Raw genomic sequence first — 27190 nt, 5'->3', positions numbered from 1 at the left:
TTTAGGGAGACAGTATTTAGAGAATAATCCTAAATGATGACGATATTTCACAAAACTTATCAAATAATCACTAGAAATTCAAAAGTCAAAGATAACACCGGGAATCGATTTTAAAAATCACTTAAAATGCAAAAGTCCAAAAAAGGGGTGTGAGATGGATACAAAACCCACTCTAAACACTCGCATGGCCATTGATGGGGAGGATGCCAGGAGCAGGCTGCGTCGGCCTTCCTGGAGTCCTCCTGGGGAGGGGGTTCTCTGGGTGCAGAGGTGCCCAGCCCAGGCCTCATCTCCAACACAAGTGGGGAGCTTTGTAGGAGCCTGAGAGGTTTGGGGGTCTGGCCACGTGTCCAGTAGGCACAGGGTGTGTGACATGCGACTGTCTGGGCATCCTCCCTCCTGGCCACAGGCTGCCAACACTTGTGGGCCAAAAGGCTTGGAGCATCGTGGGGAGTCTGCCCGAGGGATCGGCCAGGACGCCCACCACAAGGCAGGTATCCACAGACACAGCCCAGCATGCCGGCACTCTCTGAAAAAGTGTTCATGCTGGAATCTCTTTAGCAGTGATTTTCACTGTGAAACATGGAACTATTTTGCCAAGCCTCAACTGGAGCATCTCTTTTCCTGAAGAAAACAGATACTATTCACTTAGAGGATTTGTTAAAACATAAGAGAACATAGATCGTGGTGTAGATAGACAATGGGATTTTACTCAGCCATTCCAAAAGAATGAAATCTTGCTGTTTGCAACCACGTGGATGGAACTAGAGGCTATTATGCTGAGAAAAATAAGTCAATCAGAGAAAGACAATTATTATATGATTTTACTCATGTGGGATTAAAGAAAAAAACCAGGATCATAGGGGAAGGGAGGGAAAAATAAAATAAGATGAAATCAGAGAGGGAGACAAACCATCAGAGACTCTTAACTCTGGGAACAAACTGAGGGTCACTGGATGGGGGACGGGGTCACTGGGTGATGGACATGGCAGAGGGCATGTGATGGGATGAGCACTGGGTGTGATGTCAGATTGATGAGTCCCTGACCTCTAGCTCTGAAACTAAAAAGAAAAAAAAAACCAAGAGTATATAGATAATTTCCTGATATTTTATGAACTTTTTCCCTTCTTAAAAATCTGAATGGGATGTGTGGGCAGCAGCATTGTGTACCTGTCAGTGTCCTGCTCTAGACACTGCCGTGTCACAGAGGGTGTCATTGTGGGGGAAAGCTGGGTGTGGGGTGCATGGAACTCTAGGCCTATTTTTGAAACTTCCTGGGAATTTAAAATTTATTTCAAAATAAAAAAACCTTTAAAAAAAAATCTCTAGTAAAAACACAAAACTAGCTCTAGATGATTCCCCCCTGCCCCCCACCCTTTTCTAAGAAAGTAGGTTTGGGTCTTCTTAAGAAAGCCGTGCACTTAAACACTGTCCCTCGCTTCTTTGGAGGATGCCGTTAGGATTTCTTCCGAGTCGGGTGATGATGCAGTGCCTGTTTCTGAGGAGGCTTTGTGGCTCACAGCTGTGCTCAGGCCGGGATGCGATCACACCCCCGGGGCTCCCGAGGCCAGGAGCCTGAGCCCAGGCACAGAGTCCACATCACGGCTTTTCCTCGGGCTCCCGTGGGGATGAAGACAAAGCAGGTTTATGTCTTAGATGCAGAACAACATCAATAAGACATTTTGTTTGTTCTGTTTATAAACTGGGGCAACGTGTGTGTGGGTCCCCTGATCTGAAAGAGGGTCTGGGTACGACCGCGCCATGCGCCTCCCGCGGGCAACACAGGAGAGCTCTCTGTCTGGGCTGTTTCCCCTGATTCTGCAGGGAAACCAGACGACCCCCTTCTTCCCGCCGGGTTGGGGGATTAGCAGCACAAAAACCACCCCACCCGCTCAGTCCTGAGACACCAGCGGCTGTAGTTGTCATTGGGGAGCCCCCTGACAAACCAGGCGTTTGCAGACACATTTCACTGTTTGGGGTTCAAGAGCCACAGTCGTAGGGGATTCCCAGGGGAGGGGAGCCCCATGGAACAAGGAACAGAAGTGCGCAGTTGGCACGTCGTGGGACATTCCGGTCTGACCATGACCCCGAAGGTGACCCCTTGTGCTCCATTCATCTCAGTGAAGTGCTGATAACCGGGAACTGGCCGACGTCTATACTGCGTGGCGACGCATGGCCTTCTTTCCTACCACACGTGTTTCACAAGCCTGCTCATGTGTGCCGTCGCGTTTGAGCCCCGGCCCTCCTGCTGACTCATTCGCTCTCTGGGGAGATTTCACCCCTACTTCCCAGTTGCTGCATCTCTAGTTCTTACTGTGGCACAGAGTTTTCCGGAATACTGACGTAAGGCAGCACGCTAGACGCAGAACAATCCTGCAGCTGAGCTGCTGGTGGTGCCCAGCACCCAAGAGGAGAAGAGGCCTGTGTCGGGGTCTGATTTACATCCAAACACGATAGTGCGAGGGGAAACAGGGAGGCCTCCCCCCTACCCCCCGCAACGGTCCCTGCGGGGCCATCCTGCCTCTGCGTCCCTGTGCATCCAGACATCACACTGCACAGAGGCTCCCCCTGAAGTGTGACAATCTCGTGTGTCTGCAAGGTCCCGGCCGCACACTGGAACACCCTGACAACAGTTGCCCTCTGCACGTTCCCGGTCTGCCCCGACGGCTCTGCGGTCGTCAGGCCCTCCCGGCTGCCCCAACGCTTGTCCTCTTGTCACTTCCACCCTCGAGGGGAGTCGTGATGCAAAATGGCCATGGGCCTGCTCTGCAATGGAAAGACAGAGGGTAAAGCTCCGGGGGGCCCTGGTGACTGAGACAGCCCACGCAGGCTGGCTTCCTGTGAGGGCCGGCCACACAGCCCAACTCATTGCATCCCTCTTGCTGGTCACAGCTGGCTGCACAGTATCCCAGGAAACGGCTTCGATCCCAGCTCCTTGCCTTTCAGATGAACTCGGGGATCCGTTGCCACTTGGTGACCGCTGCTGGGAGTGCCACCACTGGAATCTGAGGAGCTCCATGTATGGCCCCCAGGGCAGCCCCCCACGGAAGGGTGATCTGTCACCACTCTGGAGCCTGCAAGTTCAAGATCGAAGTGTTGGCAGGGTGGGGGCTGTGCTCCGGTCCCACCCCCCATAACCCCCCCAACACCCTACCCCCCACTTCTGGTGGCTACTGGAACTGTGGGCATCCTCGGTGTGTACAAGCATCACTGTTCCTCTTCCCACGGCCTCCCCATGTGCGTCTCTGAGCCCAAACTTTCCCTTTTTATAAGGACACCACTCATACTGGATTAGGGCCCCTCATGGCCTTAGCTAAACGTGTTTCTTCTGCAAAAACCCTAACTCCAAATACAGTCGCCGTCACAGGTCCTGGGTGTGGGGATGTCAGCATCCTTGGGGGACATGGTTCGACCCACAGCACAGCAAAACAAGGGTCTATGATTCACTCACACAAAGTCCAGGTCATGAGATTCTGGGAGTGAGCTGGGGATGCAATTTCCTTCTAGACCATGGCCCATCACCTTCACATCTGCTTCTGGCTGTGTGGACAGGAAGAAAGAAAAAGAAGATTCTGTGGGATTTTTTTGTACTAAGGCCTTGCAGTGGTATGCGTTGTTTCCACTGGTCAGAATTCCCTCGTGGGGACCCACCTAGATGCAGGAGAAGCCGTGAAGGAAGGGACAGACCGGTGAGTGCCAGGCGTCACTGTCACAGGGAGAAGGAGGGTCTAGGATGCAACTGGCTGCCTTTGCTAAGTCCCTGAGAGGAGTGACTAAGTGCTTCATTATTGGCCATTTTGTAGAAGTCACTCTGCAGAAGCAAGCCTGTCACATCGTCCCCTGTACCAGCCCATGGTGGTGCTCTGCACAGGCCCCAGGCTGAAGACAGGTATGCTCGGTGCCAGAGGGGTCCCTATGAGGAGGGGGCAGGACCCGCCTGCCAGGGAGGGTCCTCTGACTATGGCCGGGAGCACCAGCGCCCAGCCTGATGGTGCAGGAATGCAGGAGGAGAGGTGTCATGGCACGGACCCCACGGAGGGGAGCACCGAGGAGAGACATGTGCTTATGGGGGCACAACCCTGGGGACCTGCCCCTACACCCCGAGAGCCCAGAATCTGCTGAAGGCACAGAGGACAGAAACGTCAAAACAGACCTAAACAGGGGGGAGAAGCCTTGGAGGCCTGTATTGGTTAGTGCCTGGCGTGGGCAGTGATATGAGTTCTAGATCTTTCTCAGACCGAGAGTCAAGGTTGGAAAGGCCTAAAGGGACTTGTGAGCCTTCATCTAATGCTCCGAGACAGTCAGTTGCCCACTTTCAAATTTTGTAGAGATTTGAGATTTGGGTTATTTTTGTGATTTTTTTTTTTTTAAATTCCTCATGTTCCCAACTCTGCTGTAGGAATTCCCAGATTACAAGTGACCCCTGTTTGGAGGGGTAGGAAGGACGCGGGGGCTGAGCAGTGGTTCTTTTAACTCACTGGGTGTCAGGCTGCCGTGCATGTGAGGGCTCTTCTCAGGAAAGGAAGGAAGCCTGTCTTGTTCTGGGAATCTGAGATATGGATTTTAAAAAGGATGTTACGTAACAGCCAATGGAACCTTTTCGTTTTCAAGGCTGGAAGTGGGAGACCCTAGGAGGTGCGGGTCTCAGGCGAGGCACAGAGCTCCCGGGAGGAATCTTCCTCCCGCCCAGAGTGGGCTCATCTTTGAGGATGGTGTGTGGTGAGCCTGACCCCATCCCCGTCCCCCGGGGCTCCCTCTGTCTGGGACACCTATGGTCATCTCCATTCCCTGTGTCCTCAGCAGACACAGACCCCACAGCCTGGTGGTCTGATATGACACACATACCCCAAGGGCTGTGGCGGGCCCCAGTACCATCCAATGGCACACGATGAAGTTCCTTGCTCCTCACCAGTAACCCATGAGGGGAGCAACCCGGCTCCACTTCACAGATGACAAAACTGAGGCTCGGGTTGCAGGATACCGACAGCTAATGTAAGATTTCTTCTGGAATTCTGACACCTCGAGCAACCGTGACATCCACAGTGACCAGGCCGGCATTTATGAATCGCTTGCCATGGGCCCACTTCATCCTCACGTGACACAGTCTACTGTCACCCCCATTGTGCAGTTAAAGAAACTGAGGCCACGTGTGCATGCACACACACACAGCTAGGAAGCCATGGGTCCAGTTTCCAGCCTGGCCCCGTCTCTGGCCCACCATCCATTGGCCTTGCCATCAACATGGCAGATCCAGTTCTCCATCCTGTGCCCACACAGATGGCCAGGAGGCCAACGGCTGTGCCCCCAACAGCTGTGCCCCCAGACGTCCTCTCACCCTGCACACCAGGCCACCTGAGCCAGCTCTGGGTGAGTGCCTGTCCCCTTCCCCACTCAGAGGACAAGAAGATGCTGCTTCCGTGGTCTTGAAGGACTGTACTCTGACATTTCACCTGCTGGTGATGGCCATTCACTGCCCCATCATTGTTGCCGGGCTGGGCATCCATGACTTTGAACGTGATGGGGCAACCGACCCACCCCTGGGCTTCATACATGGAATCTGGCATGTGCCTCTTTACAGCAATGTACCAGATCGCACTGCCTCGTCCAGAACCCAGGCCTTGGCTCCCTGACCCCAACTACTTATCCCTGACTATGGGGGCCCGTCTCCCAGGCCCCGGGACACAGGACCTGGAGACCACTGTGCTGTCATCATTGTCTAAGTAACATGCTGACAACCGCAGATTCTCTGATCACTGCTCCGGAAATCAACCCCGGTTTAGTCAGCCTCTGCGCCAAGTCCCTAGTGGTGTTTGAACCCCATGCTGGGTTTCCATGGGGCAAATAGAGCCACTCAGCCACCTCATGTGTCAGGAAGGCCATTCTGACTGGCTGTGTAGATAGAGACCGGCACGTGGGGGCCGTGTGCCTGCAGCCAGGGCAGGAGGGCCCTCCGCGCCTCGGGAAGGTGGCTTTGGGAAAAACTGTGGGAAGCCTGTGCTCCTTGATGCTGACAGGCACAGATGATAGAGGCTGCAGGGTGGCTGCACGTCGGGTGAAGAGGGGTCCCTGCAAGGTCAGGGGCCTGGCTCTGGGCGGATGGTCGCATCCATCCCAGCCCTGCTCGGAAATTCGAAATTACTGTTTCAGAATTCTTTGTCCTTTCTTCACTTCCCCTCTGACCCCAGAGCCACCCTGGGAATATTTGACTTCCTTCCCTTTAGAAAATCTTATCTACAAGCAGAGCCTGCGGGGTGTTCGCAGATGTGACTCTGAATTATTTAAAAGCTGTTTCCTTAAGAACGTAATTATGGCTGGGACCGCAGTATACTCGTCTGGTGCCCGGGTATTCAAACAACTTAGGTGCTGAGATAGAAAAACCAACAAAACCACAGTTAATACACGGCTGGTTTCAATGTAGGAATGAGAGGGAGTGCAGCTCAGTTGTGCGGACGCCCCATCGGCAGCCACGGCGCCCCGACCGCCAGCCCCGCGGCGGCGGGAGCAAGTGCAAGTGTTGGTGGAAGCGGGTGTGACCAGTGTTCACGGGTGGCACCCCATGGCATATTCTTGACTGCGCACGTGGGAACCCCAAGTTCCCGGCTCCCCAGGCCCGCTGCCTTACCAATGCTCAAGGGCAGGATTCTCTTCTTCCTCACACAGACTTTTATAAAGATGCAAAACCAGGTCACTGCAGGTGACATCAAGGCGATCCTTTCTGGAGGTTAGACCAGACATGAGCTGCGTGGCACTCAGGGCCTTTGCTCATACAGGGTCCCCGCTGCCCTGGGGCTACGCCTGCCCCTCTTCGTCTTCTTCCTGAGTAGCCGCCCACGGACCATGGCCTCTTCTGTCGGCCGTGCATGCAGGTTGGGGCGGAGACGGCGGTCGGAGAGTTCAGGAGGTGTCCCCCAAGCATGAAGTGACCCGTCCCATCAAACCCTTAGTTGTCCGTGTTTCTGGAAGTTCCTCTGGATCCCCAGGGCTCCGCACACAGGCAGCCTCTATGGGGGCAGGGGATCAGGTTTTCAGATGGATCACATTGGGCCAAGACATGGCATGTTGGGTGGGTGCGTACACGGAGGGAGCGAAGCGCCGCGTGCCTTCCAGCCATCAGGGTACCTGCCTGGCATCCTTCCTCGCTCCATCGGAGCTCACTGCCACCCACTCACCGCTGCACCCCAAGCTAAATGGCGGCGTAGTTAATTGTGGGGAGGGGGCCGCATCGGCCCTGTTGACACATATCCCTGGTCCTGAACAGAAGCCAGTGGCTGGGAGAGGCTAGAGGTCACTTCACCTAGAGGGACTCTGCCTTCAAGCTTCTTAAAGTCCTGCTGAAGACAAAAGCAGATCTAGCAACATGAACAATTATTACCCAGACCCTGTGACACCAACTCTAACAGCTAGACGGTTGGTGTTCAGAGAAAGGACATCCAGGAGAGGAAGGAGTCCAGGGTCCGTGCCGGTGTCGGCTTCTGTTAGATGCTGGCCACATGTCCCCACATTCAGCCAAGTGGAGGCTCCCCCAGTGCTGTGAACCAACACGGTCTGGGAACAGCCCGTGGGCCAGGCCGCTTCTGCCTGCGGGGACACAGCTGGGAAGCCAACCTCCGTGAGCGGGCCTCTGCTCCCATGGTCTCACTGTGTCCAGATCTGATAATAGCTAATTCCACCAAATATTAGAGGGGGCTCACATTTAATTAAGGAGTGGCCATTTGTATGCTCCAGACTGGAGGTCCCCATGGCACCAAAGTCAAAAGAAGAGTCCTTCGGGAACATGCCAATCTTCTCTTATTTCCTCTGCTGAGCCCCTGCCTTCTTTGAATGCAATTATGGGAACAAATAAAATGGCTTAACTCAACTCCCCTGTGGGCCAGCCAGCTCTCTGCTGATAAAACCAGTTGTGTGGGCAATCATTAAATGAGAAATCTAATATTTAACTAAATTTAATAGTCTGTTGCTTTGGTGCCTCTGTGAAGGGTGGGATTTCAACAGAGAGGCGAGCTATTCAAACGCGGTCTGCAGGGTCTGTGCTCGATTAGCACACTCGGTGCTCCCGCTCGATGCCGGAGCTCCGGGCTCTGGAATTGGATAGGCTGCATGTTCTCCGTAACATCAGGCAGGCCCAACTCAGGGGGCAGCAGACCCCCGCACTGCAACCTATGTTTGAACTTTCTCCTTCAGGATCGGCCTTGGAGATCACTGAGTGTCAGAGATGCAAATGCAGCCGAATTGTGTTGGTTCTCTCTCATTTTGAGAGCTGCTGGTCCTGGTTGGCCTTGCCACCAGCAAACCTCCCCTGGTGGAGGGTGTCACCTGCACCCCAGGACCCAACACGTGGGGCTGCCTCTCGGTAGCAATGGGCCATCCTCGCTCCTATGCATGCCGGCTGACTCCCCTCATCCAGCTTGACCTACATTTGCACACCACCAGCCCCTTACCAGTTTCCACCTGGGCTTGTTTCACAGACACACAGGGAGGGAAGGATGGCGGGCTCTCCGAGGGTGGAGGCTTCAGGCGACCCCAGGAGATCTGTGCACGGGCTCCCACATCACCAGTAAATTGCGTCCTGACCCCGGCATGAACTCAGTATTAACCTGTGCTTGTCACGAGTCCTTCAAGTACCGTCAGCTTTCCGTTGGTGTAACGGAAGTGTGCTTTGGTTCCATTGTGGGTTGTCTTATGTGGGGAGCAGTGCATGAGAGGCTTAGATTGCATCAACTCTTGCACCCCAGAGGCCTGAGTAGCCAAGAACCCCCAGGCTCCTGAAGGACCCAGGAGGACCCCCCTCTCCCAGTCCCTCCCAGCTTCTGGTCCAGCAGAGACGCTCGAGGGGCCATGGAAAAGGGGCCAGGTGGCAACAGGGAGAAAGACTGGAGTGGAAACCCAGACTCAGCTCCAGTGTAGGCACATCATTCCTGGAGTGTGGATCAGATTTCCACATGTAAGCAGGTGACTGGAAACTCGTGTGGTTTGTCTCTGGGATGAGACCTAACACTGAAGCCTTGGGAGCTGGAGGACAGGGAGAGGCAGTCAGGGAAATGACCACAACTCTTACCGTTGGTGCTAAGAGGGGTACCCGACATGGGCTTCTGTTTACAGAGGTGATGTTTGGCCTGATGGAGAAGGAGCCAGGGAAGAGCGTTCCAGTCATAGGGAAGAGTGAGTGCCAGGGTCCTGCGGCAGCAAAGAACTGGAAAAATTCTACTTTCCTTCTAGACTTTCCTACTTGCCTTCTAGACTTCCTGCCTTACCGTCGTGACAAGAATACAAATAGGAAATAGTTTCCATCTCACAAACCAACTCCTGTCTGCTGACTGTGCATGCCAGCAACTGTTAAAAGGCCAATGGCATTTATTTTTTTAAGGTTTATTTATTTATTATTTTAGAGACAGAAAGGGAGAGAGAGCTCAGAGGAGAAGAGAGGGGCAGAGAGAGAGAATCTTGCTCAGACTCCACACCTAGCGCAGAGCTCCACATGTGGATCAGTCTCATGACCCTGAGATCATGACCTGAGCCAAAATCAAAAATCAGATCCTCAACTCACTGAGCCACCCAGGTGCCCCAGGGATGAGGACATTTAGACTCAGCAAAAATGAATGCTGTGTAGGGTCTCTGAAGAGTCCAAGCTAGGGTGTGGGGCAGGCCGTGGGGCGCCCCCGCCACCCTGGGGCAGCATGTGACCACGAGGTCAGTATGCCATCTCTCAGCCACATTGCTGGGCCTCAAAGTTGAGGTCAAGTCTGCCTGGACCTCAGTGCACATCCCTTGCAGACGCAGCTGTGCCGTCCCGCTATCTACAGAGGACACCATTTCTCGCCTGCCATGTGGTGTTCAGAATCTCCCAAGGCATTGGTCTGAAGGATTTTTTTTGTCTATAAATCTCCCGATTGAAAATTAGTTTTACCATTTCCCCCTCACCTTTTCATCAAAGCTAAATTTTCAAATATGTGTCCAGCAACGTATTAGACATTTTTTTGTTTTGTCCTATTTGCTCATCACACGTCCTGGAACTGTCGCCGTCTCCTGGCGATGTGGACGTTTGCCAGCCCTGCGCATAGACAGTCCCTCAGATCCCTGAGCACCATGGGTGGCCGCGTGTCATTCAAGATAAAACGACTCAGTGCAGGAGCTCCTGCTTCTGGGTCAGGTTTGGCCTTTAGGTCCCATTGTGGAGTCACGTAGGGAGTCCGTTGTTCTTAAGGGGAGTTATTACGGGGATGGTTCACTACCCCTCTGTAGCGCTTCTTGTAGTGCGAATTTACTCTGTAAAATATTCATGAATGTCTCGAAGCTGTTTAAGGAGCCAAAGGCAGTGTTCCTTGAAGACAAAATTTCCTTCCATAATGGGCCACAAGGTGTCTCCACGTGTAGGCTCAGAGTGAGAAGAAGAAAGGCAGGAGGTTTTTATTATATAGATGGTGACGTAGGGGGAAGGGCCTTTTCAGGAGGAAATTAGTGAAGTGGGCTGACGAGGAGCATTCGTGCACCTGGAGAGGCGCCCAGTGGTGCCCATGTGAGTGAAGACTCCTCTCTCTGACTGGGAGGGAGAAGCGCTAGTCCCACTGCAGTGTAAACTGTGCTCATGTGGCCTTAAACTGCCAGCTGAGGTGATCATCCAGATTAAGGTGTCCTAAGCCAGGTCACATTATGAGCCAGGTAAGAGATCCGAATCCACTTTCCCTGCAAAATTATAATAAAGAGCACACTCCAGCCTCCACTCTTCTTCCCTTCCTTGGTTGTTGTGGCCACTGTATTGGAAAAGCATCTGTCCTAACAGATATGTGATGTTGGTTTTCCAAAACCAATAAAACATCTCCAGACCAGGGCTCCCAGGGGGCTCAGTCGGTGAAGCGTGTGCCTTCAGCTCAGGTCATGATCCTGGAGTCCTGGGATCAAGCCCCACATGGGACTCCCTGCTCCATGGGGAGTCTGCTTCTCCCTCCTCCTGCTCATGCTCTCTTGCTCACTCTCTCTCTCTCTCTCTAATAAATAAATAAAACATTAAAAAAAAAGAAAAGAAAAGAAAACACATGCCCAGACCTATACGTGTGAGAAATGCCATGAGTAACGACAACCTATGGGCGGTGGGGGAGTCACCTGATATGGTGGAAAGAATGTTCCGTCTGCCCCAACCTCCTGACTTGGGACAGGGCATTCCACCTGGTCTCGGTTTCCTGGTCTGTGCACAAGAAATAATCATCATCACCCCGGGGCCTGACCTAGGAATTGGTGGTCTGACGCATATGAAAGCCTGCGGCTTCAGTAAGAAATCACTGGGTCTGACTGTGTGATTTTTCGTTCTCTCTCTTAGAAATGTTTGATCTAGAAACAAATGAGCACGTACAGAAAGCCGTACATGACCGACAGATGCCCAAAGTAGAATACCGGAAGATCGAGGTTGACGATTACAGTAAGTGCCGCATGGTCCCCCCGAAGCAGCCCGACCGCGCTGGATTGACTGTGCACACCCGAGCTCCCCCTCCCACCCCCTCCCCCACCCCCACCCCCCACACCACACTCCCACCATCACACTCCTGCTGGGCCTCCAGGCTGGAAACGCTTCCCAGCCTGCAAGGGGGAGGTTCAGGCAGGACTCAGGGGGAACACATCCTGCGCTGAGCTTACTGTGCTCAAAACCAAGAAACTCTTCGAGCAACAGACCAAGGAAAGTGGAGCATATGATTTCTCTCCTCAAGAGGCTGACATTTATTCTCTCCTCTGGGGGAACATGTCATGACATCGTCCGGAGAAAACAGACTCCCTCTGGAAATCCCTTTTCTGTTCCATGCGATATTTGCCTGCTTCATTGTCTAAGCTTTCGGAGCTGAGCATGGGCTGAGGAGGCGTCCTTGCATCCAGAGAGATGTACGGGGAGGGCTTGGCGTGCTCTCACAGCCCTGGCCGCACCCAGCTCCCTGCCTTGCTTTGTGCCCCTCTTTGTCTCGAGCTGGCCACTTGCTCGTCCAATAAGCTTTCATGAGTGCTAACACTGTGCTGGACCCCAGTGGGCACTGTGCCCCAGATACTGGGTGGATGTGGACTCCGATGCCCAGGAGGGAAACAGAGTCCTCATAGCCTCAATCCCCCTCTTTGCAGATGGCTCACCAGTCTACCCAGCCCACCCTGGGGTCCTCACTGCCCACCAGTGGTTTACCCTTGGAGATCCCACGTACATAATGCCCCAAACACGTCTCACTGTCTTTCCCCCAGAGCTCTGCCCCATCCCCAGACTTCCCTACTTTGGGGGATAACACCCTTCTCCTACACAATGCGGGTTCTAACCTTGAAGATCTCTGGGTCGTTCATTCAAGTCCATCCACGCATCACCTCTGAGGTTGGCATGTAGGTTTCCTCTCTTGGCCAAACTCTGATGGATTGACCGTAACTGCTGGAGCTCTTTGTTGAAGAGGAGCAGAGTGTCACCAGGGGTTGATGGGAGAGTGTTGAGATTGATTACTGATGTCTGAACTGCAGGGTGGTGGGGGGGCAGGGTGGTTGCCATGTGAGACCATCCCTAGAAGCTCTTTTTCTACCTGTTCCCTCATGGAGGGGCAGTGGCTCATCACCTGGACCAGTGGGCCTAGGGGCATTATTAAGTATCCCCTTATAGGAAAGGACATAGTGACCTAACAGCCTGTGACCCCCCGAGGTCAGGAACCAAGGCTCACCACCCCCCCATGAAACAGAATCAGACTGACCCGAACAGCATATATGGCAGAGCTGCATCCTTTAGAGGACAAAAAAATAAAAAATAAAATGGCCCAGGGACTCAGAACAGAGCATTAGTGGACTGGGGTCACACACAGTTTCCCAGGAAGGTGGGACCTGGACAGGCTTTAGATCTTGGAGTGGGCTTTAGGTTGGCAGGCAGGAGGACAGAGTGCAGTCCAGGGCTGGGAGCAGCATGAGCCAGTGCTCACTGGGGGGTGAGTCAGGAGACTGACCTGGACTCACAGCCTGGGGGAGAGTCCTGGCATGTCGTGGACACAGAGGGACCACTCACTGGGAAGAACCTTCAGTCCATCCATAGGCCACTTGCCAGAACACCCTGATCCTATTATTGAGCCCTATGGAGTCACACTATGTTAGAACTAGTCTACACATTCCTAGAGATGCAGGTAGGGTTACATATTCACCTCTGAAAATCAAGAAATATGGAGTACAAATCCCTGTCCCCTGCCCTCGGGCGTGGAAGCTTTCTCTTTTAAAATACCCCAAGGGTGATCCCTCCAATGAGGAAGACAATGAAGGAGATGAGTAAGGAAGAGTCTAGGGGCGGGAGAAGAAACAAACAGGCAAACCACAAATGGGGTCTGCAATGATGTGTCCTGGCCAAGAAATGTGGTTAGGGCCATGGGCGGCGGGGGGGGGGGGGGGGGGTCTCTTCCCACAGATCCAGGGGTCATTCCCACCATCCTTTCTCCTAGATCTCCATGAGATGCACCAGATTCCACAGGACACACTCAGCCCTGGAACGACGGGCAGGTGTGGGCGTCCAGGGAGCTGCAAGTCCAGCAGGCAGAGCTCAGGCATGCTGATTCACGAGAGGGAGAGAAGCTGTAAATTGAAAAGAAGCAGTAAATTAAAAAGACATAGAGAAACTAGGGCACCCACGGATGCTGGCCATCAGTGCTCAGGGGAAATTGTAGAGCTGAACATGAGGGGCAGGAAGGTCACAAGTCTAGGCAGAGCATGAGAACACACAAAGGTGGTGGGAATCCCAGCTCTAATCTCGAAGAGAGCTACTCTGGGCACTTCAGGGGGTTCTCCCACAAAGGAGCGGTGTAAAATGCAGGAAAAGACCTTTAGAAACAAATAACTCTCCCACCTTTGCCATGTGAGGTTTCCTTCCAGTCTGAGGCTTCCTTGGTAGGTGGGTGAGAATGCAGGTGCTGGGAGAGCAGGTGTGTGTGGGGACTGGGCCCCTGAACATCACACCACCTTGGGGGCCACCAAAAATCCCAAACATGTGGCCCCACCGACCCATCCTGTTATGTTCTGTTGTTTCATTTAAAGCCACCAGAGGCTGGACAGGTGGCTCAGTGGTTGAGCGTCTGTCTTCGGCTCAGGGCGTGATCCCTGGGTCCTGGGATGGAGACCCACACCGGGCTCCCCACAGGGAGCCTGCTTCTCCCTCTACCTAAGTCTCTGCCTCTCTGTGTATCTCTCATGAAAAAATAATAAAATCTTAAAAAAAAATAAGTAAAGTCACTGGAGGCTAAGGCTTTCCTTAGGGAAGCATCCGTCTTTAGGAAGGGCCCCCTGCCCTGGATGCAGCCAGTCGTGGCTACGCACTGCCCTGGGCTTATCAGCGGCAGAGAGCAGCCCTGACCATGTTTTATGGATAACGCAGTGATAGAGCCCGACACCTGCCGTTCTGCTGGTCCCTGGGCCATTGATTCAATTTGCAAGCTATTAACATTCACCCAGAATCAGTAATGAGAGCCTGGTCGGCAGGCTGCGGAGCCAAGCACCCCAGCCTGGGACGTATCTATAGTAATCGTACTGAAAAAGCTACTAATTCCAATTTAATTGCTAATCTGGGTAGTAGTTACCATCAATAAACAATTTTTTCTAACTTGGGCAGGAAGGTTTGTTTTGGGCGGCGAGGGACAGAAGGAACTGGTGAGGGAAGCCCCTGCCTCCCAGCCTGGGTCCCATGCTGCCCGAGCAAGATCTGAAGGAGCTGGCACAGCAGCCCCGTTTCCCCCCAGCTGCCCGTAGCTGTGGCCCTGCAGGCAGTGGGATGCCAGCACCAGCCTGCAGACATGGGGGGCCCACCCCGCTCTCAGCCTCTCCCTCATGGCTGCGGTCCGCCCCCTGAGCTCACCCCATCCCCGTGACCCCCTGATGCCTGTTCCCACTTAACTGCATGTTGCAGCAGTGCTGCTGGCAGAGACGCAATGGCGCCCTTGGGATTTCATTTCTCCCCGCCCGGATTTCGGCCGTTAACAAGTGTTCTCGGCATTCCAGGCTTTCCTGCAAAAAAGGAAAAGTTTCAGCCCACTCTGCAAGATTGAATTTGCGCCTCAGATGGAAAAACAAGGCCCCAAGATGGCTGAGCGATTTGCCTGAGGGCACTCAGCCGGCCAGAGTCCCTGAGGTCATCATCGGGGCCAGCTCCGGGGGGCAGGTGGACCCCCGGAGCCTCCTCCACAGTGTCCTTCTCCCAGGCATGCAGGAGCACCCCTGACCACTGGGGCACCTCGGCCATCGCCCCTTCCTTCCTGCTCCGTGGGCCCCTCTAACGTGCTGCCCGTGTTCTGCTTCTGCCTAGACTTGCCCGTTCAGATCCTCAAGCCAGCAACCTTCACCGACACTGCCCACTACCCCCTGCTCCTGGTGGTGTGAGTATCGATGCCTCTTTCTGGCTCGGGCTGGGGGAGGGTGTTGCTGGCCTGGGGACTTGGTGACCCCACCAGAAATGAACATCCAGACTCTTAAGAAAAAGACAAGCGTGAGACCTGAGGTTGCAAAGTAAGAGTGAAGCCAGGTTAGGTGGCCAGCAGGTAGCAGGCCGTGAACGGAGCTGGTGCCCCTGCCCCAGCCTACCTCTACTGTGGGGCCTGGAGCCGGGCTTCGGGGGGACGGGCTTCGGGGCACCAGGGGGCGCTACCCAGGCTGCAAACAGGCTCAGAAACTGACGGACAAGCTGATCTGGAGAGTCAGGTGGCCGCTCGCATGAGGGGGGCGCTCAGCTCCCCCAGGGTGCAGGCCGCTCCAGTGGCAGAGGCAGGCACGGCGGGGCATGGGCCCGGCTCCCCAGCGGGCTCCCCAGCGGGCTCCCCGCTCACACCAGACCTGCCGGGGCCTCGGCAGCTTCAGCCACCGTGAAACGGCCTTGAACGCGGTTCCTTTGCCAACCAAGGGTCAGCTCAGACATTTCGTGTGTTACTCAAGGAGCCCTCAATTGAGATCATGAGAACAAGTGTTCAGAGCTCTGTCACCACCTCGGAAGGGGTCGTCCTGACGGGAGAGCCTGCCCTCACTGGGGTGCGCGAGATGAGAACTGCCCACCCTGAGGGTTAGACAAGTGTTAACATGGGTACGCAGAAGTGATTTCAAAGGCAGACGCCAGCCAGGTGTTTCACACGTGTTCTCTTCACCTCCACGTGTGCTCTTTCATGGCCGTGGAGCATGAGAATACTAGGCTCTGTCACTGCCCCCCTGGGAGCCGCCACTCATGTTCACTTGAAAGAGGTCCAAGTGGAGCAGAGGCCTGTGCTGGGGTTGTTTTAGGGACACCATGAAATCACCCACCTGCATCAGTGTCAAATGGCCTGATGAACCTTCTCCTGTTGCCCGGCTCCTGTCCTGGGGATTCGGTCCCTCAGCGACGGGAGGGCTTCATTATGGAGACGCCCTGGTGTAGATTCCAATATCTGATTCGATTTTGCAATTAGCCCACTTTCCGTACTGTTTGGACAGGCTTGGCACTTTGCCAACGACCACACACGTGTGTCACACACAGCCCCTCACACACCCCTCACACAGTCATACACACCCCTCGCACACACATTCATCACATACCCCTCACACATACATACCCTCGCATACACACACCCCTCCCACACACACCCCTCACACAGTCATGTATGTCACTCACACACACATTCCTCACACATACACCCCTCACACACATTCCTCACACACATACCCCTCACATACACGCCTCACATACCACTTGTACACACACCCCTTACACAGCATACACACCCTCACACACACATTCCTCACATACCCCTCACATACACACCTCATACACATACTCCTCAGAGACACACCTCATACATACAATCCACACGTACCTCACATACCCATCACCACTCACACACACCCCTCACACCCTCATATACACCCCTTACATATTCTTCACACATACATGCCCCTCACATACACACACCTCTCACACACACACTTCACATACCCATCGCTCACAGTCCTCACATACACCCACCCCACACACACCCCTGGCACGCCTGTGCATACATACACCTCACACACCCCTCATACATACACTACTCACACATACCTCACACACACTCCTGCATCCACACTTCTCACACACATATACCTCACATGCCTCACACAAACCTCCCTCACACACCCCTGCATACATACTCCTCACACACACACACCTCACACATGTCTCTCTCACACACACCACACACCCCCTGCCTGCATGCCTGCGGTCCCCAGCAGAAAGCCAAGATGGCGGTGGCAGTGGGAGCCATGACCTCCCTGAAGAAAGGGCCGGCCAGGTCGTCTTCAGTTGGCTGGCTCTCAGCATGGGGCCTGGCCGTCTGTTGCTGTTGCTGGGTGAGAGGCTGGCCTTCCGTGCCCGTCCTGTCCCACGAAAAGGAGAAGGACTCTACCACCATCTTCACCTTCACCCGTCAGCGTGCCGGTGAACGCGCAGGCCCGAGCCTCCACGCGGGATGGCCAGTCTGCGGCCCTGGCCGATTTCGGCGGCATCCATGCTGCACCGCGGCCGGAGTCAGGCTGGGCGCCGTGATCGGGGAGCCGGGACCCCCGGGCGTCATCGGGGCCCGGCGTCTGTCGGAGCGGCCAGCACCGCACAGCATGCTGAGGCCTCGGGCTCTCTTCCAGGGACGGCACCCCTGGGAGCCAGAGCGTGGCCGAGAAGTTCGAGGTGACCTGGGAGACGGTGATGGTGAGCAGCCATGGAGCCGTGGTGGTGAAGTGTGACGGCCGCGGCAGCGGCTTCCAAGGAACCAAGCTCCTGCATGAGGTGGGGCGGAGGCTGGGCTCCCTGGAGGAGAAAGACCAGATGGAGGCCGTGCGGTGAGGACCCCCACGGGGCGCCAGTGGGAGAGGCAGTGGGGGTGACAGCCCCTCACGGGTGTGCACGCTTCACACGCAACCCGCTCACACTAACAAAACTCTATGGGCGATTCGAAGCAGGCTTCGCGGGGACTCCAAGTAACGTTCCCCCCGGGGCTCCTGCGCTAGTTGCCAGGGCAGGTAGCCTATGTGTCTAGTGGATGACAACATGGTGCCGGGCCCATGACTGGGACTTGCCTGGCTCCCCGTGCTGTGGTCACAGACCTGGGCCGGCGTCCGCACACGTCTTGGCCATTCCTCACAGAGGGCAGGGAGGGAGGGAAGACGGGAAGGGGGGGTGGACAATATGGGTGGGGACGGAGCCAGATGATGAGGCGCTGCTTTTCTGAGGACACGATCCCTGACGCATCCAGGGGGCCAGTCAGGAAGCCCTACTTGGCCCATTTTTTTCTCGTTCCACATCTTTGTCAGTCAGAGACCAGTACAGAGCAGATAGAGGCTGAGCACCAAGGGACAGATGCTCCAAATTACTGGAGTTTTATAGTCGCCCTGGTAAAAAAGACATCAAGAGCCTGTTCCAGGCCGGAGCCTGTTCCAGCGCTCGTGCTCAACAGGTGGCAGTGGTTTTCACGGTCTGCCGGTGTGGTGGACGGCAGCGTCAGCATGACAGCCATGGAGAGATAGATGCTGCAGAGTAGCTCATCCAAATCTGCAGACTCCCGCCCCATGGAATGACAGGAAGGGGAAGGGGACCCAAGTAAGGACAGTTAGCTTCCCAGGCAGTAGAAGTGCGGGACACCGGCCCCTGGGTCCCCGGAGACAGTAGAGCACAGTGTGCAGGTGCTAAATACGTGTCTCCTGAAGGGCTGCAAGGAAGCGTGGTGTCCCATCCACCCATTCCCATGGCTTGTGTGCCTTGCAGGCTTGACACCTTTCACTTCACTGTCTTGTGACGTTTCTCTCTTGTTTTTGGAAAGATTGGTGGCTTCTGGTAGGTGCTCAGTTAAATAATTTTCAACTGGATGAGATGATGAGTGAGTGGATGAATGGCCCTCTCTGCTCAAGGGCATCGTGCACTGATGGAGCAGAGATGAGGCGACATGCCCAGGGCCCTGTGCGTGTTACAAAGTACGAAGGAGGAGAACCTTCTGAGGACCCATGGTCCGGGAAGGTACACCTGCTAGGATGCTTTTGCCTGGAAGTTCACACGCAGGCAGACGAAGTCAAACATGCTTTAAATATAAGGAGCTGTATTGGCCCTGGAAGTCCAGAGTGATGGTGGGCATTGGGGTTCATTGAGCCGGAGAGCCAGCAATGCCACCCAAGGCCCAGGTTCTCTCCATCTCTCTGCTCAGCCAAATGTAATGGCCTCATCCAGAGCTGATTCTCCTCATGCTCATGGGATGGCTGCCAGGAGCACCTCAGTTCATGCTTCTTCATTCATCCCCTCCAGCAGGTTGGGGAAGGAGCCACTTCCAGAAACTTCCAGAAGGGAAGGGAGGAGCCTCCCCAGAAGCACCCACCAAACCTCTCCTTACATGCCCCTGACCAATCCTGGACCCAGAACCCATGACTGGCCAGAGAGGTGTGGGCTGTCACCCTGAGACCTAGGAGGTCCCCCGGACCAGTGGAGCAGGGAAAGAAAGGTGGACAGTTAGGGCCCCTGGGGCTCTGTGCAGAACGGGGAGGACGTGGCAGGGGTCCTCAGCCAGTGGTGTTCCCTAAAAGGGGCAGGGGTCCTGGCTGGACTTGGAAGTAGGAGTGGGACTTCCATCAGTAGCCACGTGGGGGCTTGTGTTGCAAGACGGCAGCAAAGCCTTCCTCCCTCAGTGTCCCCCTTGCCCACCCTGGTCTTACTCCCCCATGGAGCGTGGGGCGTGGGGCACAGAGCCTCTCACCCCAGAGGCCCCAGGCAGAAGGACGCCGTGTCCTTCAGGCACACCCGAAGCACACACCCCTGCAGGTGCTTGGCTGTGTCTAGCCGCTCCCCTCCGAGCACAGGAATGAGAGAGAGCAAAAGGCTGTTTCAGTCATGATGTTTTCTAAAAATAAGGAATTGATCTTGCCATCTGTTCAAAAAACAAGGCAGAACTTGTCCCGGAAAGACAGTGAGTAATGTCCACCGTTAGGCCACCGAGGCTCACAAGCACAAGACTCCGGAAGCCCTTCGAAAATCTTACAGCCATCTCAAGACAGACAAGGAGCTGAGGCCCAAACCATTCCAGCCACACAGAGCTCTACCAAGCTTTATTAGGGTCTGGCTCTGTATTTTCATTTCAGAAAGAAATGGCCCTGTTTTATCAGATGTCTAAGAAACCACGAGGCTGGCCCACCATGCTAATGGCCCCAAGGTCCCCGGCCCTCTTTGTGATTGTCCTGGAGCCCTCTGGGTCAGCTCCTGATGTGCAGCTGACATGAGCAAACCCCCTCCCCAGCCCAGCCACTGTGTATGGGAAGAGGTGTTTGGGTACAGGGTGGAGCCACACTCACTTGGAGCATAAGCTACAGAGGCAAACAACCCTGCCTGAAGGGCTTCTGGGAGGAGGTGACCTTTGGGCAAGACTTCAAAGGATTAACAGGGATCTGTCAGGCAAAAAACAGGAGATGCCAATTCAAAGCAGGGAAGATATTGTAAGGGCTTGAGGTAATACAAAGGCACCATTGTTCAGGGCTCACTGAGCACCAGGGGACCACAGTGTGAGAGGGCAGAGGAGGAGGAAGATGCATGGGGAGGTGAGGGGGATGGAGGAGGGACAGGTGCATAGGGAGGTGGGGGGATGGAGGAGGGACAGGTGCATGGGGAGGTGGGGGGTGGAGGAGGGGCAGGTACATGGGGAGGTGGGGGAGCGGAGGATAGGCAGGTGAATGGGGAGGTGGGGGGGGCAGGGGAAGGGGCAGGTGCATGGGGAGGTGGGGGCAGGTGCGTGGAGAGGTGGGATAGGGCTAGATGGCAAGACGCTGCCCACAGCATCCTAAGGAATCTGAACTTGCCACGTACGCAGCAGAGTTCTGCAAAAGACTTTTTAAGCAAAGGCGGTGGCAGGGTGAACTTTATTTTTCAGAACTGGAATTCTGGTAGCATGTAGCAAGTTTGATGGGTCAGTGGCCTGACAAACTGAGTAGTTAGAACAGAGGTGAAGAAGAGTGAGCATTTGCAGGGCCGTGGGTGGGGTTAGGGAGATCCGAGGAATGGTGAGGTGTCCTAGGCCAACCAGACAGGAGCAGGAGCCACGACAGACCCCAGAAGAGACCTCGGCCATGAGGAGGGAGCTCCTGACAGGAGCTGTGCAGGGAGGGAGCCAGGACCAGTGCCCTGACCACTGCTCCCTCCTGCTGGCACTCCCTGTGGGCCGAACACACCAGAAGCCAGAGGACAGGGGAGCCGTTGTCACTGTTCATACTACTCATCCCCGGGGGCACTGAGCGCAGTGCAGCCTGTGGACAGCGAGTGGAGGGGATGCAGAGAGGAGGCAGCCCACACAATGACAAAGGAGGAGGAGGGTGGGGAGACCGGTCCTGGCCTGGGGGCTACGTGGGTGTGGCCTCGAGGCTGCCAGGTGGGACAGCTGCCCCAGGCCTGCAGTGGGGAAGCTGCAGGCCTGAGAGGGTCAAGGCTGGACCCTCCAGAACAGGGGCACAGTCCCGGCCAACCAGGCAGGAGCACGGCCTTGGGGAGAGGGCGCATCAGGACTCGGCAGGTGAATGACCATGGAGTGGGGCATAGGGCTCTGCCTCAGAGCCGGAGCCAGTGAGGGGTGAGCTGTGCAGAGCTCAGACCCATCACAGTGACGTCCCCACCCATCCCACAGAGCACGACAAAGGCCCTGGCAGTGTTTCTCCTCCCACCCCCGTTGGCTCCTTTTTCTTCCCAAATCAAACCTCTGTGAGGCTCTGAGCTTCCCCTGCTCTGAACGGGCCGTGGCACCTGTGTCAGCTTGGATCCCCAAGGTGGATGCCGGGGTGAACGTAGCACAAGGTTTCGGTGGGGGTTGTCTGTGATGGAGGCCCGGGCAGGAGGCAGGCCCTGGTGGCTGCTGTGGACTCTGACACTGCAGTGGAAGGGTGAGGATGGAGGACACGGGGCAGAGGGTGGGGACGGGGGTGCTAGGGTCTGAGAGAGAGACAGCAGAGGATCCCATGCAGTCAGCGGAGGCCCAGCTGTAGGGCCGCTGCTGTGTTCAGTGGCCGGGAGCACAGCTTGGGATGCCGCAGACCCTGCGGGGGGGTCAGAACTTGTGATCACTGGTCAGGGCAGGTTCTCTCAAGGGAGAAGGGAGGCCACGAGGTGCGCAAACTTGTGCCCTATCCCCCTGCCTGAAATTCCACATGGCCCCACACACAGCCCTGCTTATCCAGGACCCTGGGCCACCACCCGGGAGGTGTTCCCTTGACCTCCTGTCCTCGCAGTTCTCACTCGCTCTGACCAGCTCATGGCTTCTCCTCGGGTTTCATTGCTTGTGTGCTCGGCCTGCATCACCACCCAACGGGCACACATCCCATCATGCCATGTCATCAGTGCTGCCACCATGTCACCCTGTTAGCCCATCTCCCATAGTAGATGGCACTTCTTGAGAGCTGGAGCCCTGGCACGCCAGCACCTCTGCACACCAGCCTAGAACTCAAGTGTGAACTCAAGGCAGGCTCTGTAAAGACACCCTGATGGATTCTGCTTCTGCACCAGCTAGACCTCAGACCACCCCAGTAATAAAAAGTGCTCCTTACATATGAAATCAGGTCTCCTTAGTCTTGGGATTTCACTGTCCACCAGGAAAAAAACAAAAAACAGAAAACATCATATTTGCTTGGTTCACTGGTGAAAATACAGCTACAAGATAATAAAAATAATTTGATTTGGAAAAAACAACCACCCCTGGAAGACTCCAGAGTATTTTCGAAATGAGGGTCATTGCCAAGATTTCTGGCATTTAGATCAGGAAGTGAGTCACCAGGTAATTAGATGAAGGGGTTGCCAAAGACCCAGGGCCACCCTCACACTTGGAAGGAGGGCTGAGAATGGAAATCCAAGGTATTTTATAAGTTGGAATGGAGACCTTTGTGGTGCACTTGGCTCACACCACGCTCCATGGTCCCCACACATGGCCACATGGATCACAGCAAATGTGATCTGGACATCAGGCCCTAGGGCAGGATCCTCATGGGACCCAGGGGATCAGTTGTGAAGATAGCTGACTGAGCCAGACCAACCCACCAGATGTTCCCAAACGTGCTTCTGCATATCAGGGGTTTGGGGCACGAGGAGACAGTTGAGGAACTTGGAGATATGTCTGCACTGGTTCCAGATAGGAACCCACAAAGCTCTGGAGCCCAGGAACGTGGTGTGTGTGTGTGTGTGTGTGTGTGTCCATGCGTGCATGTGCACCTCCACATCACACTCCTGGCAGGTGTGATTTGAAGCCGGCCAGGTTATCCTGTGACACCTGCACAACGTGTTTTTGTTTTTTTTTTTCCAAAAAGCAAATTTATTAAAGTGCTCTATTAGTTTCCTGGAGCTGGGACACCAAAGTCAAGGTGTGGGCAGGGCCTTGCCCCCTCTGAAATCTGTACGGGATATTCCTTCCCTAGCTCTTGCAGTTACTGGGTGTCTTGGCTTGCAGACTCGTGGCCACAATCTTCCTTCTTAACATGGGGCTCCTCCTAGGTCTCTGGGTCTCTTCCCCTCTAAGGATGCAGTTACCCTGGATGACGGGCATTAGGTCTAACCTCATCTTAACTACTTACATCTGATAACCTCATTTCCAAATACGGTCACATTCTGAGGTTTTAGGGGTTAGGACTTGACCATGATTTTTGGAGTTTGACCCATAACAACTGTTTAAATCAACAGCAGCAGAGGCCTATGCCCTGTGCCTGCCCCTCCCCACAGTCCTGCTTGGTGGAAACAACCACTCCCAACCCTGCAGGAGCTCCCAGCAGCTGAGGATTTAGCAGTTCTGCACACACACACACACACACACACACACACACACACACCACCCCAAAATGTCTGGTTAGATCAGTCGTTGGGGATACAGGACCTCCGTAGATACTGCTCAGCACAGAGCTGGTGGCCCACTCCATGCCCCAGCTTCGTCTGCATTGTTTGGTTCTGGACATGACGTGTTGCTTGTCTTTCACTTGAGAAGCTCTCCACAGACCTACTCATAACATCTCCCCCTTGTACCCAAATCCTGCTCACATTCCTGCTAGTATTTCAGTTCAAATGCTAAAACATTCTCGTAATCTGTCAATTCCAACTTTCTTCTCTTTCCTGCCTCTGTGGGGCTGGTGGCCTCTAGGCCCACCCGGATGTTCTCTTACTAAAGCCAGGGACGGTGTTGCTCCAAGCTGGGCCCTTGCCCCCGGGAACTTATGTCCACTCACCTTGGACGTTGGCCATAGAACAGCTGTTCTGATTGCGGTGGACGGCCCGCATCCTGGGACCTAAGGGTGGGGGGTGGAGGGTGGTCCTTAAAGACCTGGCTCTGAGGGCTTGGTACCCAGATTTTTACACTCCACTCAGGCTGGGAAGGGTAGTTATCAGTGATGAGGGCTCCAGCCAGCCAGCACAACCCAGAAAACAGCCACAAGGGAATAATCATGAAGAAGTAGAAACGGAAGGACCAGGGCTGTGCAGGGAGGTGCTCTGGCAGGGGGTGCATATGTCACAGAGACCCAGACAGCAGCCAGTCATTTGCCAGCAGGTGGCTGGACTCCCACTGCTGGATTAGGGTCCAGGAACCCAAAAGATTGCTGTCATTTTGTGGGGAAACAAGGGACGACCCCTGAGGAAGGGTGACAACGGCAAGGCAGGACCCCAGCAGGGCCAGCTGGGGTGTCGAGTTGCCTGTGTCCGAGGCAGGAAGCACGAAGCAGGGGTGAGTCTGCCGCCAAACAGGTACAAGCCAGGGACCACTCCCCACCCCAGCTCTGCCCCCTGTGGAAGCTGAAGACAAGGGAGATGGCAGGTGGAGTGGGAGGCCAGCACCTGGTCCAAGCCCTTTAGCACAGAACCAAGCTGACCCCGGACAGCCCTCCCGGAGCCGGGGGTGGCTGGGAGTACCATGGTCCGCATGAGGGGCCGACTGTTGCAGAGTAGGGACCCAGCAGGGCCTGTGCTCCAGAATGGCATTGCCTCTGGCACTCCTGGCTTTCCCTAGGCGAGTTTTACAGACCTGGACAGTTACGGCTAGGGCACTGGGAGGCTTTCGGCATGGACGCCCTGCCTACACACTAAACAAAGAAAAGCAATGAACAGTTATATCTGAATTCCAGTATTTCCCTCGATGTAAATGGGGGTTTTCTTGCTTGGAATGGTTGTGGAGCATGGCTCTGGGCCACAGGGCAACTATGCCGCACACTCACTCTACCTCTCTTCTTTGGCAGGATGATGCTGAAGGAGCAATACATTGATAAGGCGCGTGTGGCCGTGTTTGGGAAGGTGAGCCTGCTCCCAGCTCATCTGAGCACCTCTGACTGAGAGCGCTGCCCTGCCCTGTCACCCAGGCCCCATCTCATTTGTTCCGAATGTCTCTGGTCTGATGGCAGGAGAGCCATTAGTTTTTTGCAAATGAGAGTTTGGACGCTGAGGGAGTCCAGCAAGGGGGGCCCTCATCTGAGCTGCTCGGTTTTTTTGTTTGTTTGTTTGTTTGTTTTAAGATTTTATTTATTTATTCACGAGAAACACAGAGAGGAGAGAGAGAGAGAGAGAGGCAGAGACACAGGCAGAAGGAGAAGCAGGCTCCATGCAGGGAGCCTGATGTGGGACTCGATCCCAGGACTCCAGGATCAGGGCCTGGGCTGAAGGCAGCATTAAACCGCTGAGCCACTGGGCTGCCCTGACCTGCTCGTTTATCAGAGTCTCTGTCTACATTATCTGGAAGGAAAGAAAACGGAGCCAGGTCCTGTGAGAGCACTGGATCAGGCCCTTTGTTACCTGCCACATGCCAGCCTGCCCTGGTGCCAGGTGTGTCTCCCCAGGAAACAGGGGCAGGCATCCTAATTTCCCTATATCCCTACGCGCAGCAGCCACATTAATTTGCCAGGTTCACTGGCATGGAAAGAGGGGAGTAGGCGGTTCATGTTCTGCAGGGTGGCCCATGTCCACATCTGCTGGTGGTAGCTCATGTCGTGGAGGCCCAGGGCTGCGAGTCAGGTCCGTGGGGCCACCTTGTACCATCCAGGCACACCCGCCCCCATCCTTAGACAGCCTGGATCCATGGCCTCTTGATCTCAAGGAAGTGAGGCATGGACGGGTGGACACAGATCCATCTTCCCTCCAAAGGACCCATCAGAGCCTAGGCCCTCCAGAGGCACCTTGCAGTGACCCCGTGGAGGCTTGAACAGGTAACTCTAGGACTACTTGGATGCCATTGCCTCTGGAACCCCCGCCCAGGGTACATCTGAGACGTGGCACTGCCCCGGGGGCAATCCCACACATGGCCTCTGGGGACCCTCCCCCCAGAGGGAAGGAAGCAGAGGGGAGGCCCAGCGGCCTCTCTCCGAGGCTCAGGCACAGACCACGGCACGGGCACCGAGTCCTAGTGCCCAGTCCATGCCGGTGGAGACCCACTCACTGCCCGGGAGGAGCTTGGAACCAGTAGGATCATTTATAGGTGTAAGATTGGGTGTCAACGTCTGTCACGCATCCGAGCCCAGCCAGGGAGGTAACTACCCTCAGCCTGGGCCTCTGTCCAGTGCTCGCTCCTCCTCAAACACACCTGTAGCCTTTTCGACTTCTTTCACCTGGTCATATGCACTCACGGTCCCTTTCAGGGCTCGAGAGCTCGTTACTTCTCAGCCCTGAATAACATGCCCTGTATACCGCGTATGTGAACATTCACCTACTTCCAAGTTTTGGCATTTATGAGAAAAGCTGATCTCATCCTCCCCGCACAGGTTTCTGTGTACACATGTTTTCAGCTCCTTTGAGTAAATACCAAGGAGGTTGATTGTGGGCTCATTAAGACAAGACACTCCTGTTCTGTAGGACGAACAGAATTCATTTATGATGTAACCAACACACAGGTCATAAAGGGTGCACGCTACAGTGAGGCTGGCACAGTGTGGGCTGCACAGTCTCCATCGGGTGCGCGGCATCTCCACACTTGACTGTCCCGTCCAACACACAGCCCAGCACACACCCCTGGACACACATACATGCACACCCCAGGACACACACATGCACACCCTAGCTCACACACACACATGCACACCCTAGGACACACACACACATGCACACACGTACACAACCCAGCAGACACACACATGCACACCTCAGCACACAAACCAGCACACATACAGCCCAGCACACACACGTACACACACACATGCACACCCCAGTGCACACACCTCAGCGCACACACACCAGCACATACACACCTCTGCA

At 54.9% G+C, this 27190-nt stretch overlaps 1 protein-coding gene and 2 long non-coding RNA genes across 8 annotated transcripts in view; 2 read left to right on the top strand and 1 right to left on the bottom strand.

Moving 5' to 3' along the window:
* Nucleotides 1–27190, top strand: part of DPP6 (dipeptidyl peptidase like 6) — an 823115-nt gene that overhangs the window by 789005 nt on the left and 6920 nt on the right. For all 4 annotated transcript variants that reach the window (XM_077849559.1, XM_077849557.1, XM_077849556.1 and 1 more), the window contains exons 18-21: nt 11312–11410; nt 15278–15347; nt 17611–17805; nt 25189–25243. In XM_077849559.1, the coding sequence (XP_077705685.1) occupies nt 11312–11410; nt 15278–15347; nt 17611–17805; nt 25189–25243 (419 nt within the window). The remainder of the gene's footprint in view (nt 1–11311; nt 11411–15277; nt 15348–17610; nt 17806–25188; nt 25244–27190) is intronic.
* Nucleotides 839–26765, bottom strand: LOC144284696 (uncharacterized). Of its 3 annotated transcripts, XR_013353142.1 has the most exons (7): nt 26650–26765; nt 24187–24246; nt 14870–14979; nt 12283–13557; nt 3452–3540; nt 2940–3074; nt 839–2766 (listed from the first exon to the last, which is right to left on the bottom strand). It is a non-coding gene; the product is annotated as an uncharacterized LOC144284696 (long non-coding RNA). The 3 variants fall into 3 exon arrangements; XR_013353141.1 differs by lacking the exon at nt 26650–26765 and having other exon boundaries at nt 24187–24463; XR_013353143.1 differs by lacking the exons at nt 24187–24246; nt 26650–26765 and adding an exon at nt 16261–17490.
* Nucleotides 18165–22535, top strand: LOC144284697 (uncharacterized). Its single transcript, XR_013353144.1, has 3 exons — nt 18165–20538; nt 21615–21753; nt 22148–22535. It is a non-coding gene; the product is annotated as an uncharacterized LOC144284697 (long non-coding RNA).

Source organism: Canis aureus, chromosome 15 (assembly GCF_053574225.1).
Source record: "Canis aureus isolate CA01 chromosome 15, VMU_Caureus_v.1.0, whole genome shotgun sequence".
Classification (NCBI taxonomy): Eukaryota; Metazoa; Chordata; class Mammalia; order Carnivora; family Canidae; genus Canis; species Canis aureus.
The sequence above is the reverse complement of the archived record's forward strand: the minus strand, read 5'-3'. Positions and strand labels throughout refer to the sequence as shown.